This window comes from Siphateles boraxobius, unplaced genomic scaffold (genome assembly GCF_051911475.1).
Source record: "Siphateles boraxobius isolate OS27281-9 unplaced genomic scaffold, OSU_SipBor_1 41, whole genome shotgun sequence".
NCBI lineage: Eukaryota > Metazoa > Chordata > Actinopteri > Cypriniformes > Leuciscidae > Siphateles > Siphateles boraxobius.
Window position 1 is genome coordinate 20,098,718 of NW_027509042.1, and position 14,688 is coordinate 20,113,405.

Below are 14,688 nucleotides of genomic sequence, written 5' to 3' on the forward strand. Positions count from 1 at the left end.
ATGTTCCATAACTGTTTATAATCCGCCGTCATCGGTGGTCCTGCTTACTAGCCTGTGCGTTCACGGCAGGCTCCGCTGTGGGGGAGGAGCTGTGGAGGGAGGAGCTGTAGCGCAGCAGAGAGCAAGGGGGTTGGACCTGTAAGTTGTGCTTGTTCAAATTTTCAGGCTAAGTCAACATTTTCTCAAAACTCCCTACTGCAGCTTTAACTATAAACTAGTAGTTTGCAAATTATTTGTAAATACTTTATTACTGTATACTTTTTATAAAGTGTTACCAAAATGGAAATAGTATATTCTTGGAAAACATACTCTTATAATCTTTGTTTTATTTGCTAAAATATTAAAACAATATTTTGATATTATTTGTTTTATTTGCTTATTAATACCTTTTTTATTATTATTTATATTTACTTATAAATTGAGTGGTTTAGTCAAAATATTCTGAAGAGACTAATCACTTTATATGATGAACAGATTGAATTTAGGCTTTTATTCACATATAATTCAACTCACACATCAAGCATGTTCGCTTGACGTGCGAGAACCAATGAGGTTCATTCTCATGTTACACAGAACGTTTGAACTTCGGCAATAACCAATGAGATTAATTTGTGTGTTTCGAAGCACCTTTGAGCTTCAGCAAGAGCCAATGAGATTCATTCTTACACAGCATATTTCAGCTTCCACAAGAACCGCTGAGGCTCATTCTTGAGTGTTACGCAGCACGTTTGAGCTTCCGCAAGAGGTTTGTTCTCGTAAGTCAAGAAGGTTCAGTTTGGCTTCTGTTTACTGTATGTTTGCTGATGTGAATAAAAGCCTAAATTCAATCTGTTCATAATATAAAGTGATCGTGTATCTTCAGAAAATTTGGACTAAACCGCTCAATTCATTTGGATTAGTTTTACGGTCTCTTTATGAACTTTTTGAAGAGTCAAAGTAGTAGTTGCATAGCTGTCAATGGAGGGACAGAAATCGCTCAGATTTCATAAAAAAAAGAAAAATCTTCATTTGTGTTTCGAAGATGAACGGAAGACTTACTTGTATGGAACAACATGAGGGTGAATAATTAATGACATTTTATTTTATTTTTGTGTGAACTATCCCTTTAAGCCTAGTCCCCGACTAAAATGCCTGTCTGTGAAACCAGGCCATAAACATAAAGAAATAGGTAGCTGTTGTAAACATTACTGAGTTGCTTTTTTGGCACATGCTGTTCCAAAATACAAGTGGCTGAGCTCTGAAACGTGTAGATGGCTCTGTGCAGTCAATACATGAATAGACAACAAATCACCATATTGAACCAAAATGTCTATCTACTTCAGATAAATGTTAAGCTGTGCTTACCAAAAGAAATTGGATCGGTTTTTAAAAAGACACTCATTGTACTCAAATATCTCAAGATGTGTGACCCACAAGATTAGTGACCCACAACAATTTGTCACATGGTTCTTTTCATCCACCTCTGCCACACGAGATTTATCTCTTTCATTAGTACGTGTCTGAGTTGTAACACTGTACCCTGGAGCTTGACCAATCAGCAGCTTCAAACAGGTGAGGTCACCCTTTGCTGCAGCATAGTGGGCAGGAACAGCACCGCAGTTTGTTTCTACTTCTGCTCCATCCCCATGAGATAACAGCCAGTGGACAGCTTCCCCCTTCCCGAACCGAGCAGCGAGATGGAGCGGAGTGGCCCCACCAGAATCCTGATCCTGAATACAAAGAAACAATAAGAATAGTCATTAAAAACATTGCCCACAAAAAGTTCCATTTCCTACAATGACTGTTCTGACCTGTTATAAAATATTTTTTTTAATAACATTTTTTAATTTTACTGTTATAAAATATTTTAATCTACAGGGTGAGACAAGTGTCCTGATAGCATATTGAAGAAAAAACATAAAGACGGAAAATAATTACATTCTTGAAAAGAAATCTAGGAAATGATATAGAAAGCACCGATGCAGAACCTCATGATTGCGTCAATAAATCTCATTAAGTCATAAAACCTTTTTATGAGGTCAAATTCACAATATTGTCAATTGCATTTCCTTTGAAAAATATATTTTATATTTTGATACATTAATGATTAAGATGCGTATTCAAAATGTAAAGAAAATGTTTTATTTTTTACTTGATGGTTACACCACATGACATTTTTAGAGACAAACAATAATTTTGAAACCGGTACAAAAATGGCATAAAAGTTTTCAAAATCATATGAAACCGAGGTGTAGCCTATGCAAAGAGTTCATTTCTAAAAACTTGCCATGCATGTTTTAAACCAGCTTTTTATCCTCAGTTCATTTGACGATTACGTCAGTTTGTGATAACCGAAACTTACCACACTATAGATAATTTGTGTAACTATAGATAGTTTGCCTAAGCAGGAGGAAAATAAAGGAAAGATTAATAATATTACATACTTGTATTGTATAATACTTGTATAATACTTATATATACTTGTATAATACTTGTATACTAGTATAATACTTGTACTTGTATAATATTACATACATATTTGAATGTGAAAAGTGAGAATACAAATAATATAAAACTATGCTGCCATTGAGTTCATAATAACCTGAAAGAACATTCAGTTTGATAGAAGTCATCCCATGATGATGTCATCATAAAAATGTCTGTATTATATCCATTCTACTATAAATCTGCTGCTGCTCGTTCCTCGACGGGACATCACTCCTCTATTCCACCAATGTGATCTAATTAGTGTAGCCATCTTTATTTAATCAGACCAAGGAAATGTTCATTAATAATTCAACCCGGTACAACTTTGACCTCACCTTGGCAAGCACAGGCTTAAAAAAAACTCTGATGAACTCCAAGCAAGACCACCAACCTGGAATATTGTTATCACTTTAGTTCGTGATAACAAGGCACTTAAAACATCTACTTTAATACAACACAGCTGGCCATAAATTAGATCAAGAGGTTGCCGATGTTAAAAGCGCTGGTTTGCATTAGTGTGAGAACAGGCTGTGTGTGTGTGTGTGTGTGTGTGTGTGTGTGTGTGTGTGTGTGTGTGTGTGTGTGTGTGTGTGTAAACAAATAGCATTAACGGTTAGATTGAGCCCCCTCTAACCCATCTGGTCATGATTACAGTGGTCATGCAATACTACTGAGCAAAGAGTAAACAGAGCAAGGGAAAGTGATGTAATGACACCATTCGCACCGTTCTACAGTTCTTGGATCGGGAGAACTATGCAAGGTGCTATATTTGGAACTGGTGTTGCTTACCAATAATATTCTTGCTCCATGTGAACACACAATGCGCTGTGAAAGTTATATTTCTCACATATTTTGGTTGGTAGTTTGCATCACACACAAAGTTCATACAATACGGCAAGTCCGAGATTTCATTAGCAGGAATGGGCGTCATTGACCTCATCTGGGTACATTTCATAACTGCTGTCAGGCATTTCATTAAAGGGATAATTCACCCAAAAATGAAAACGGTTTCACTCACCCTCAAGTCGTTTCAAAACTGTGTTATGTTGGCTTCTGTGGAACAATACCATTCAAAAGTTTTGGGGAGGGTAACATTTTTTGCTATTAAGTCTCTTGCACTCACTAAGGTTGCATTTAATTGATCAAAATGCAGTACACTGTAATACTGTGAAAAAAAATTTCAGTTTGTTTAAACAAAACTGTTTTCTATTTACTATATTTAAAAAAATGTATTTATTCTTGTGATGGCAAAGTTGAATTTTAAGAAGCAATTACTTCAGTCATCAGTGTTCCTTTAGAAATCCTAATATTGTGTGCAATATTCACGTATTATGAAAATATACCATATGATTAATTGAGAATCAGGACAATAACAATCTTTTTATTTCTGTGATATTGGCATATTCAAATTTAGTGCACTGCAATTAGTAACAGGAGAAACATGAGAACCAGTACTTTTTGGCATCATTCATGTTAAACCAGAAGTAGTGAATCTTAATGCTTCATATTTTAATAAGAATGAAAGTGAATGAGATTTTAAACTGGCAGAGAGGAAAAGACTATCAGGCTTTTTGCACTATGCTATTATACTTTGTACTATTTGCTTCCCAGCGTAATATACAGTAAGCAACAACATATTCAGAGCATATTTATTGCAATAAAAATGGTTGCTGCCTTATTGGGACCTTATTCCAACTATTAAATACCCAGTAGGCATTTTATTTCCTAGTCTATGATATGCAATGAGCAAAGGGAGAAGAATGGAACAGTAAAAAGTCAGACTCAGACTTTTGTCAAGATCTAAATCCACTGCTCCAACTCTCCATGCCACTGTCCCAGCTACCAGTTTGGTTTCTTTTGGAATTGTGTCTAGTGGGTGGAACTAGTGTAAAAATAACAATACAGGGTATTTAAAAACTTGGAATTATCCCGACACAAGTTATATTTGGACAACTTATATTGTGGTTTTTTTGTCATTTTTGAAGCTTGAAAGTTTCTGGACACCATCTCGTTTGATTGCATGGAAAAGAACAGCATGAACATTTTCCTAACATCATCTTTTGTGGCCTACAGAAGAAAGAAAAATCCCCCATTTAAAAAGTAACCCTCGATCCAACTCTGTCCGCACTATAGAATTACACTCTCCACTCACCTTCACATTGCATCTTGCAACCTGTACAAGCCACTTTAGTTCCCGGGTGTGACCTGTAGCTGCGGCATCATGGACAGGTGTGGCTCCATTTAGGGCCTTTGTGTCAGCCGCCAGCCCAGCTTCTGCCACCAGGAAGCAAAGGCAGTCCAGCTGACCACAGCGTGCAGCATGGTGTACCAGTCCCGCCCCCTGTGCATCCGCAATGGACCCGTTTAGACATCCAGTTTCGGCGAACTCCCTGAGGGCCCGTAGGTCTCCCTCACGGGCTGCGGCGATGGCCTTTTGGAGCACCATGTTAACCTTGCCTCTCTGCACCTGCGCTGACCGCCTATGACTGGATTCGGAGGGTGCCTAGGGCAACTCAACCTACCCCCCGCGGCACACATGCACACGCACAGGGGAAGCCGACACCTAAGCGTCTGCCAGCTGGCGGGGTTGGGTGAGCGGAGGCGAGGAGCAGGTCTGGCCCGGTGAGCTGTAAAGGTAATGAAAGACGTCGCAATGCACCGGTGCTCTGCATGGCCCGGCTGTTGCCTTTGTGCTCGCTTACCAACCTGCTCAAGGTTGCCCTCTCTTCTGGCAGCAGACACAAGAGTAATGAGAGAACTGGCCTCTGAAGACCTACTAAAACGTGTGTGACTGGTGTGCAGGCATGTGGCATGTGATTAGAGATTACAGTGAGCCTCACTTTCACATGTTAAAAATTCATTTCTGTCTGAATGGCCAAGAAAGTGTCTGGAAAGACAACAAGGAATTAGAATGGGGCAGTTTGGTTAGAGCAATATGAACTTTAATGATTTAGTGTCAGGTGAGATCAGATCAGCACTGAGACGTTAAAGAGAGTCCATTTAGCTCATTTAATAATGCTGTTGCAGCTTTGTTGTATTGGTAACAGATATCTCGGTCTCATTCTGAAGGTGCACGCTCCGTCACATTCCAATGTAAGTGCAGCCGCTAAGTTACAATGAACAGGTCTTTGTCTCTCCCTGAAAAATAGGGAATGAACACCTACAACATAATTGGAACTATTTTGTACATCTATCTTTTTACACATAATTCAAATATGAAACCATAAAAATAAAAAAAGCATCACAGTGTATGAAATATAATACGAGACTGACCCCTAAATACCTAAACCAAATACTTAAGATGGTTTGGAACTATTCGTTGGCAAAATTTTACAATATAGTGTCTAACATGTAACATACTTCTTGTTTTGTTTTTTATCTTGTATAAAAATTTCATTATCCCACTTGCAATTGTGCAGATATTCTGGGAAAAAAAAAACACTCGTTTGTGTGATATTGCTTAACTATATCATATGATATAAATATAAAAGACAAAAACTCATACAGGGACATTTTTTGCCCCAATATTTTGAATTTTGGGGACATTCTAACTGCATTCTAATAGGCTACAACAAGCAGTGAATAGTGTGGACTCTCAAGGTGTGCTTTTGTTTGGTTTATGCAAAGTGAGTGACATACTCAATGTCAGCTCCCACATTGCTAAAATATCAATTATAATATATTATCATAGAAGATACATATAGCACACCCCTATATACAAGCTGTTTAAAGTTTAAAAACTATTTATCAGCTACAGTAAATTCCCTGCAGTTCAATATATCAAATGTTAACCAAATAAGATTTATATCAAATATAATATTACATTAAATAAATAGATTGGAGATGCATATAGTGCAACCCGAAGATGACCCTAAAACCTGAATCCTATACTCATGCCACTAACGAATTAGTGCAAAGCCACATAGCTGTAGACTAAATAAACCATTGTGCAACATCCACACCTCAGGGAACAAATGGTGCTAGTTCATTCGCTCCAGTTGCTCTACAGTGTCTCTCAGATCCTCCACGACAATGTCCACATCTTCACGGGAGGTACTTCTACCCAGACTAATCCTCAGAGCGTTGGTAGCCACATCATACGGAATCCCACAGCTTAGAAGAATATGGGAAGGTCTAAGGAGTTAAGAGCAGAACAAAATTTACATAAAAAGGATTACGGATTAAAATCTTATGGAAAGAACAAACACATCAAGGTTTATTCAGACTAAAGGCCCAGATAAACTTCATTTTCCACGTTCTAGTGAACTTGTCTTTGTGCGCTCTAATCACTTAAACATTTAAACATGAATACTTTGAGCCATCAATATACTTTTTTAAAGAAAATATTTAACAATGAAAGCATGAAATTCACTTTGAAGATTTGTTATATATATAGTAATGTGTAGACTTACTAGCGTCATAGATTAAACACCGTCCACACCATGAAAGATAAATAAAACAATAATATAATCATAAAGTTTGAAAAATCACTCTAACTCTAACTGTAACTGTAACTCTAAAGTCCACACCATAATTACAATGATAACGGCACAGCGAAAGATGTCGATGAATACACTTTCAGTACTACCTTTCTTTCAGCTGATGAATGATAAATACATTGAGAGCCAATGAAAATCCATCTGACTTGCAGGATAGTTGTGTGCTGAAATTATGTTCACAGAACTTACCTGAAGACTGTGTTTAGAATAATCACTATTCGCCGATGATGTGGACACTAATATAGTTATCATTATAGTTATTGTTCTTAGTGTAAACAGGTCTTAAAAGGAGAGCTTGTTAACAATAAAAAGCTGAAAACCATGTTTAAACATTTGTATCGTTGGTTATATATTGTAATATACAATTTAAAAGATTTAAAAATATATATATATATATATGGTTTAGCTGTATTTAAGAGCACATAGTAAACAAAAATCATTTAGGGGTTCAAGGGACAGGATTTGACAAAAGTGGAGAAATCTCACAAATGTCCTTATACAAAAATCAACTGATATTGACCCCAAACATTTTCATTGTAAGTACAGATGACTTACTGGTCTCCTCTGTCTGAGTGGCAGGCAGCTCCGACACTGGCCAACAACCTCCTACAGGTGGACAGTACTCTACGCCCTACGGCAGGGGGGAACAGTCTTATCAATTATTCACAAGAGCTCTTGTGTTTTACAAATCTGCAGGGTCAAGACCTGACCTACTTCTGACCAATACAAATGACCAATACAAAAAAACAAAAAAAAACATCACTGATGTTGTTATGGAAAATGGAGCCACTGGAATTGCATGTCATTTAATCAAGCTTGAATATAATCATGTCTGTGATTAATCTTTATGAATGTTTAATGAATATTTGTGCACTATAAATGTAGGTGACATTTTGAACCTGTAAATATCAGGAGGTATAATCATATATAATTATGTACTGTGAAAGACAAATTATGAGGATAGAAAATGGTCATCCACTCACCTTGAAGTCCTCTTCCCAGAATGGAAACATTGCATGTGTTGGGCAAAACGCCTGATCCGGAAAAATGGCTGTTAAAGTGAATCTTATCTTTTCCAAAGACAGCCTGAAAAATTTAAATACAATAAAAATACGAAAAAATAAATATGAAATATATTCAGGTGTATATATATATGTACTGTATATACAGTCAAACCAAAAATTATTCGGACACCAGATACAATTTTTGAATTTTTTTTTTTACTAGTGGGTGCAGGACACTAAAGTTAATTTATGTAAGTGAGGATGGAAAAAATAAAGTAAACTGTGACATTTTATACACCTAAATTCTTCATACAGTGGACTACCAGTATAATTTATAAAAATTTGGGACCGAAAATTACTCAGACACTTGGACCTAGCCATGTGTTAGTTTTTTTGCCCACTGAAGCTAAGCAGGGTTGAGCCTGGTCAGTACCTGGATATGAGACCTCCTGGGGAAAACTAGATTGCTGCCGGAGAAGGTGTTAGTGAGGCCAGCAGGGGGTGCTCACCCTGTGGTCTGTGTGGGTCCTAACACACCCAGTATAGTGATGGGGACACTATACTGTCAAAGAACACCGTCCTTCGGATGAGACGTTAAACTGAGGTCCTGACTTTCTGTGGTCATTAAAAATCCCAGGATGTCCTTTGGAAAAAGAGTAGGGGTGTAATCCCGGCATCCTGGCCAAATTTGCCCATTGGCTTCTTCCCATAATGGCCTCCTAATCATCCTCATATATACTGACTGGCTTCATCACTCTGTATCCTCTCCACCAACTAGCTGGTGTGCGGTGGGCGTTCTGGCGCAATATGGCTGCCGTCGCATCATCCAGGTGGATGCTGCACATTGGTAGTGGTTGAGGAGACACCCCCCCTTCTATTTGAGTACCTAGAAAAGCACTATATAAATTTAACGAATTATTATTATGTTTCGCTTAAGGGTTTTTTCTTTAATTGCTAATGCAACCTTTTTACACCACTGACTGAACAAAATTAAGCATTGGTTGGTAATTGGTTGACCTAAATTGGTATTATCTAATTGTGTATTTAAATTTACCAGCTGAGAGCTATTCAACCTAATTCAGTGAAATATCAACTGATTTGATAACTCTGAGCTCTTGTCATATTTTATTACCATTTTCTAAACTGTTATTATGTGAGAAATGTTGAAGGTGTCTGAATAAATTTTGGTTTGATTATATATACACACACACACCAATAATATGTATATATACACGTTTATGTTAGATACGATTCATCAGTGTTGTCAAATCTATTAATTGCAATTAATCACATCTAACATAAAAGTTTGTAAATATATGTGTGCACATATACATAGGGCTGTCAATGGATTACATCGCATCCTTATTTTTCTTGTTTTAATAAAATAGAAAATCATTATTTTAAATTGTAATACTATTTCACTATTACAGTTTTTCTGTATTTTTGATCAAATAAATGCAGCCTTGATGAGCATAAGAGACTTCTTTCAAAAATGTTAAAAACAGTAATGTTTCCAAATTTTTGACCTGTACTGTATACACACACACACAGACTGTTATGTCTGGTGTGTTAAATCACGATTAATTGATTTGAAAGCACAAATATATACTAAAGTAATATCCACTGAAATATGTACCAGTCATCTATAAAGCAGAAACAAGACTTACAAGCAGCTTCTGCTCTAGATAACATCGGATATCCAGGAATTGGGCTTCATACTCAGCTAGATTTAAGCTTACCAATTCGGCAGCCTTTACCCCACCACCCAGAAAAAAAAAAGGTATTTTAATTTTTTTTCGCATGTACAAACAGCAAATTTTATACTGAAAATAAACAAATAAAATAAGTGAATACATAAATATACATTGAGTTAACTATACTGTAATGAATGAATGAATGAAATGAAATATAATATATATATATATATAGTGGGTATTACCTTTCCCAGGCCTGCTATCATTGCAGTGTTCTCAGTTCTGAGAAATAAAGAGACCACAGTATTGATTCCAGAGTCGGAAACATACTTTTTTTTAAATTATATTCAATAATTCATCACACATACATGAAACCACATCACACAATAAACCATGTCATACCCTGGCCTGAAGTTGCGCTCTTGTCCTCCTCCAAAAAGCAGAGGGTAAACAGGGGTTGTGGTTCCAGGATCATTCACGAACAAAGCACCGATTCGAGGGCCATAAAACTGGAACACACCATCAACAGGATTGTGATCTCTAATTTTCTTCGCTTAGAGAGAGATGAGAAATCAACACCGTCTCTTGTTACTTACCTTGTGTCCTACAATGGTAATGTAGTCTACTCCCAGCTCATGTGCATCCACTCGTATCTTTCCGACAGCCTGGGCTGCATCAGTGTGCAGGAGGATTCTGGGAGCTGATGTTGCCCTCTGTTTGTTTACATCCTTCACCCTCTGACAAATATCCTTAATTGGCTGTTGAAGGGAGAATCTCATCAGTTACTCTGAGTGCTTATGCTAAATCATGGCAGTAAAAAAAAAATCTATAGTATTATTTTCATTAGCACAGCAAAAATTAACTGGCCATACTACATCTACAATGTAAGTTACTTTTTAACATAATGTTTATAAAAAATGTGTTTATAAATGCGATTTTACACTCGCAATAAAGCCTTGTCCCACTGGCCAAAACAATTTATGTTTTATTTTTTATGTTATGTTATGTTATATTGTTTAACTATGAAATAGTTTGACACACTGCTGTCAGGGCAACATGCTCACCATAATGATGCCTGTCTCATTATTGGCCAGCATGATCGACACCAAGCAGGTGGTGGGACGAATCGCTGCAATGACATCCTCAACCTCTACCCGTGCCGTCACCTTGGAAACGGGCACAAATGTGACATCTACAACGAGAATCCAATAAGGTCCAATCAGAGCACAAATATCTTGCATTCATTCATGTTCACATTTTAATACAGATAGCAATAGATACATTTTGGATGCAATAATCTCAGTTATATTAGTAAATTGAGGTAATGTCCACTTCCTCAAGCTAAACCTTTAGAGAACAAAGACTCCATTTGAAGTTTTAGACCAAAAGTCCAGTCCTGCTAACTAACCTGCTTTGCCCTCTTTTAGCAAGTGTTTAGCTGTGAGTTTGATGGAGTCATGCTCTACATTAGAGATGATAATATGAGGTAAGAAGCCTCTTCCATTCAGCTGCTGGCTGTTAATGCCTCCCTCTGCAGAAGTCTTGCTCTTCCTGAAGTGCTCCACAGCTGTGTGAAACACCAGATTATTGGCCTGAAAGTCCAGGAGAAAAAGAGAAAAAAAATAAAGATAAAGTGGAATAATTTCTTCTGAATACCTGATTTTTTTTGTTTTTCATGTATTCAACGCACCTCTCAACACGAGCGCCATACATCATTAGGACTACCACAAGAAGCGTTACGGATAGTGTTTCAATTGTGAAGGCTGGTTCACACCAACACGAATGTGTTTTTCTTACACAAACTCATCGTTTTACTTCAGAAGGCCTTTATGAGCTCACCGAAGCCGTTTGGAGTATGTTTATGATGGATGGATGCACGTTTTTGAGCTTTAATCTGTTGGTTGCAATCCACTGCCATTATAAAACTTGGAAGAGCCAGGATATTTTTTAATATAACTCTGATTTTATTCATCTGAAAGAAGAAAGTGATATACACCTAGGATGGCTTGAGGGTGAGTAAATCATGGGCTAATTTTCATTTTAAAATGAACTAATCCTTTAAGCCCAAAGTATACTTTTTTAATTTATTTTTTGGCAAAAGAATACTTCTGCCGTCCACGCACTGTCCGCCTGACGTCATTTTTGTCATCAGGAGGATTCGGGGATGCCTGTAAACACCGTCTGTATGCAGCCCAATTTTTGACACTGCGCGGACTGTACACATACAGAACATACTTGTTGGCAATACGCAATAGTTGTGCGCATGTGTCGAACTCGACCATCTGCGGTAGTCCGTAGTTGAGTATACTTTGTAAGCTGCGCGGACACACGACGCATGTGTCCGGATGTGGACATTAAAGCAATTCCCGGGCAATGGAAATAAATTAGAACATCTCTCCTTAAAAAAACTTGTCACACTGATGGCATGCAAATGTTTGTGTTTGTCTAAATAGACGCATTACCATTAATTAAAATAAATGTTTTTGATTGCATTAAATTTATGTAGTTAATATTCGTTTTAGTGTGAACAGGCAATTACCGTACTAAATGAATACATTACGTGCATTAATTAAGTACAAATACAAATGAGTAAAAACACAGGTTATTTATTATAAAGGAACCAACAATATCAAAGATGCAGTCACATTAATAAATTTGATGCTCGCGCGAGACTCCCGATAACAAAGATTCATATTGAAATTACTGGACTTTGCCTACGAAATTTCGCCATGCAACTGTAAATGTGACTGCACCTTTATCGGGTCTAGAACAGAGCAACAACAGAAGTGAATTTGCAGAAAAAAAATGATTCCTTAAAAAGTCCATTCATTTATATTACTATTATTTTTTACTCACTATAATTATTGTTTTCATGAAATGTGAATTACCCATATGAAACAGCTGTTAAAGTCCTTCAATATTGTGCTAGCAAAAAGGAGGAAAAAAGAACATTTACTAAATTCTGTTTGAACTGTGCTCTTGAAACCCTCACCTCAGTTCCTCCTGAAGTAAAAATAATGTCTGCTGCTTTTCCACCAACCATCCTTGCAATGGTGTCTCTGGAATGGTAAATGATGTCTCTGGCATTCAGACCTAGTATTGGTGGAAAACTATATGAGCATGTGTTCAAGGGATAGTTCTTCCCCAAAAATGACAATTCTGTCATAATTTACAAACCCTCATTTTATTCCAAACCTGTTCGACTTTCTTTCTTTCAAGAAATGTATCAGTGTTTTTTGCGCATACAATGGAAGTAAATGGAAATCAACAAAGTTTTGGAAAGACGTGACTGAGTAAATGATGACAGAATTTTCATTTTTGGGTAGACTATCCCTTTAAATGTGATATGTCAGTGGTCAAGGTCTGCTATACATCTATCTTTGAGAGCCTCATACCTGGTAGGTAATTACTGCTGGGATTTCCCCATGCATCAGTTAAAGCATCAGTAACAACCTTGATCACCTCTGGCTCGACTGGTGTGGTGGCGTTGTAATCCATGTATATTCTGCAGCGGACAAAGCGGTTTTACAAACTACATTCTGAATCATGCGGCATATCGAATGCGAATGACTTCATGTCCAGTCTAGGACCTATATTGGCATATTCATTACCTGTCTGGTCCATCAGCCACACCATGATGATCCTGGTCAGCTGCACAATGATGTGTTAAGGTTCCCCATAGATTATGATCCAGGATGAGAGGGGTATCAATCTTCTCAGCCATTATCTGGATTACATTGGTAGATAAAAGGACAAAATACTGTACATCAGTCTAAACATGCATGGCAATAAAAACTGCTTTAAAAGTATGACCACTAACGACAAAAACAGTACGGGTCATGTCATAACAAGGCTTGGGTCACGTCACAAATATAATATATAAGGCTTTTTCTTTCTTCTTTCTTGGTTTAGACAAGACATGGTTGTTAATACAAGGTTGACATTTAATCTAAATTAAATTTAATGCAACACAGTGTAAGTTAGCAATAAAATCACTTTGATTGTTTAACTGCCTTTACAGTCGCTTTACAAGAACCGTCGCTGAGATAACTACTGATAACCCTGATGAACCTATGTAATTATATACAATTTACTGACCTTTTATTCTTAAGCGTATGTCCTGTCAATGATTCACGGTTAAACTGGTGATAGGTCAGATCCAGAACGCTTCTGGTCAGATCGAAGCACGTTGTACTTTGAACCGGAAACACACTCCTCTCTAGACGGTCGCTGTTTCTCTACTACAGCGAAGGCTTAGATTCATGAAATATTAATCAGATCGTGCTGACGTTACATGGTAAACATTAAAGGGCTTCCAGTCAAGCCAAGGCTTCATGGTTCGTGGTACGTCACGTTATTAATATTCATGAACTAAGCCTTCGTCGTAGTAGCGTAAAATGTTGTTCATCAGATTTGAGGCAAGACAGAATGGCAAACCGTTTTAACATTTAAGTTTCTTTAAAAAACATATTAGTACCTAAAGAATAAACACTAATACCTAAAGAATAACTGGTACCAATGGAATAGATAATAGTAGCTAAAAAATAATTTGTAGCAGCATGAAAATAGATACTAGCCTTGAAGCAATTAAGGCTGTAACTTGAACATTGGTGGAATTAAAGGATTAAGGGATTTAAGTGGACATTAGAAGGGATTTCATGGGATAAAGGAAAATAAATAAGAGCTGTAAAAGAAGTTAAGTCTTGTAGCCTAGTTGAGTGATCCATTTGCAAATTAGATTTTAAAAAAATGTCAAAATGAGAACTGACCTTACAAAAGATAAATGACTGACAGCTGCTATTATAGCCAATCAAATTACTGTGCTGAGAAGCCTTGTTGCCAGACACATACAAACTTTTTTGTATGGCAAAATGTGTGTTCTCATTATAAGGTGTTCTCATTATGGTATTTGTAATTCAGATACCAGGCATCTAGAGTGGCTAATAGTATTTTGCTCGTTCTCTTCTCAAAATCAATCAGTAATGCCAGCGTTGAATCAGACTTGTCGTTCTTTATGACATTGAC

The 14,688-nt window shown here is 37.0% G+C and overlaps 2 protein-coding genes across 4 annotated transcripts in view; both read right to left on the reverse strand.

Annotated features, from left to right (window-relative positions):
- Nucleotides 1–4,943, reverse strand: part of espnla (espin like a) — a 29,327-nt gene extending 24,384 nt beyond the window's left edge. The window contains exons 1-2 of one of the 2 annotated variants that reach the window (XM_077198913.1): nucleotides 4,619–4,943; nucleotides 1,519–1,709 (exon numbers count right to left, since the gene is read on the reverse strand). In XM_077198913.1, coding sequence (XP_077055028.1) covers nucleotides 1,519–1,709; nucleotides 4,619–4,912 — 485 coding nt within the window. In that variant the 5' untranslated portion in view covers nucleotides 4,913–4,943. Of the gene's footprint in view, nucleotides 1–1,518; nucleotides 1,710–3,255; nucleotides 3,402–4,618 lie in introns of those variants that run through there. The other variant, XM_077198912.1, reaches the window with a different exon arrangement.
- A 443-nt stretch (nucleotides 4,944–5,386) lies between these two features.
- scly (selenocysteine lyase) lies at nucleotides 5,387–13,891 on the reverse strand. Of its 2 annotated transcripts, XR_013193015.1 has the most exons (14): nucleotides 13,762–13,891; nucleotides 13,275–13,390; nucleotides 13,059–13,168; nucleotides 12,656–12,756; nucleotides 11,072–11,255; nucleotides 10,728–10,855; nucleotides 10,260–10,421; nucleotides 10,066–10,172; nucleotides 9,909–9,945; nucleotides 9,637–9,720; nucleotides 8,403–8,866; nucleotides 7,949–8,051; nucleotides 7,521–7,596; nucleotides 5,387–6,600 (listed from the first exon to the last, which is right to left on the reverse strand). XR_013193015.1 is itself a non-coding variant. In XM_077198921.1 (13 exons), the coding sequence occupies exons 2-13, from the start codon at nucleotides 13,385–13,387 to the stop codon at nucleotides 6,447–6,449; spliced, it is 1,359 nt and encodes a 452-aa protein (XP_077055036.1). In that variant the 5' UTR covers nucleotides 13,388–13,390; nucleotides 13,762–13,891; the 3' UTR covers nucleotides 5,387–6,446. The 2 variants fall into 2 exon arrangements, 1 of the variants encoding a protein (XP_077055036.1); XM_077198921.1 differs by lacking the exon at nucleotides 8,403–8,866.
- Between the last annotated feature and the right edge of the window lie 797 nt (nucleotides 13,892–14,688).

What these genes read in the sequence shown, in the direction of transcription:
- scly (XM_077198921.1), bottom strand. Translation starts at nt 13,387, where the DNA reads ATGGCTGAGAAGATTGATACCCCTCTCATCCTGGATCATAATCTATGG. An exon ending in GCTAAAAGAGGGCAAAGCAG is followed by an intron (nt 10,856 to 11,071) that starts GTTAGTTAGCAG and finishes TTCTCGTTGTAG; the next exon opens with ATGTCACATTTGTGCCCGTT. An exon ending in TGATAGCAGGCCTGGGAAAG is followed by an intron (nt 9,721 to 9,908) that starts GTAATACCCACT and finishes GGTGGGGTAAAG; the next exon opens with GCTGCCGAATTGGTAAGCTT.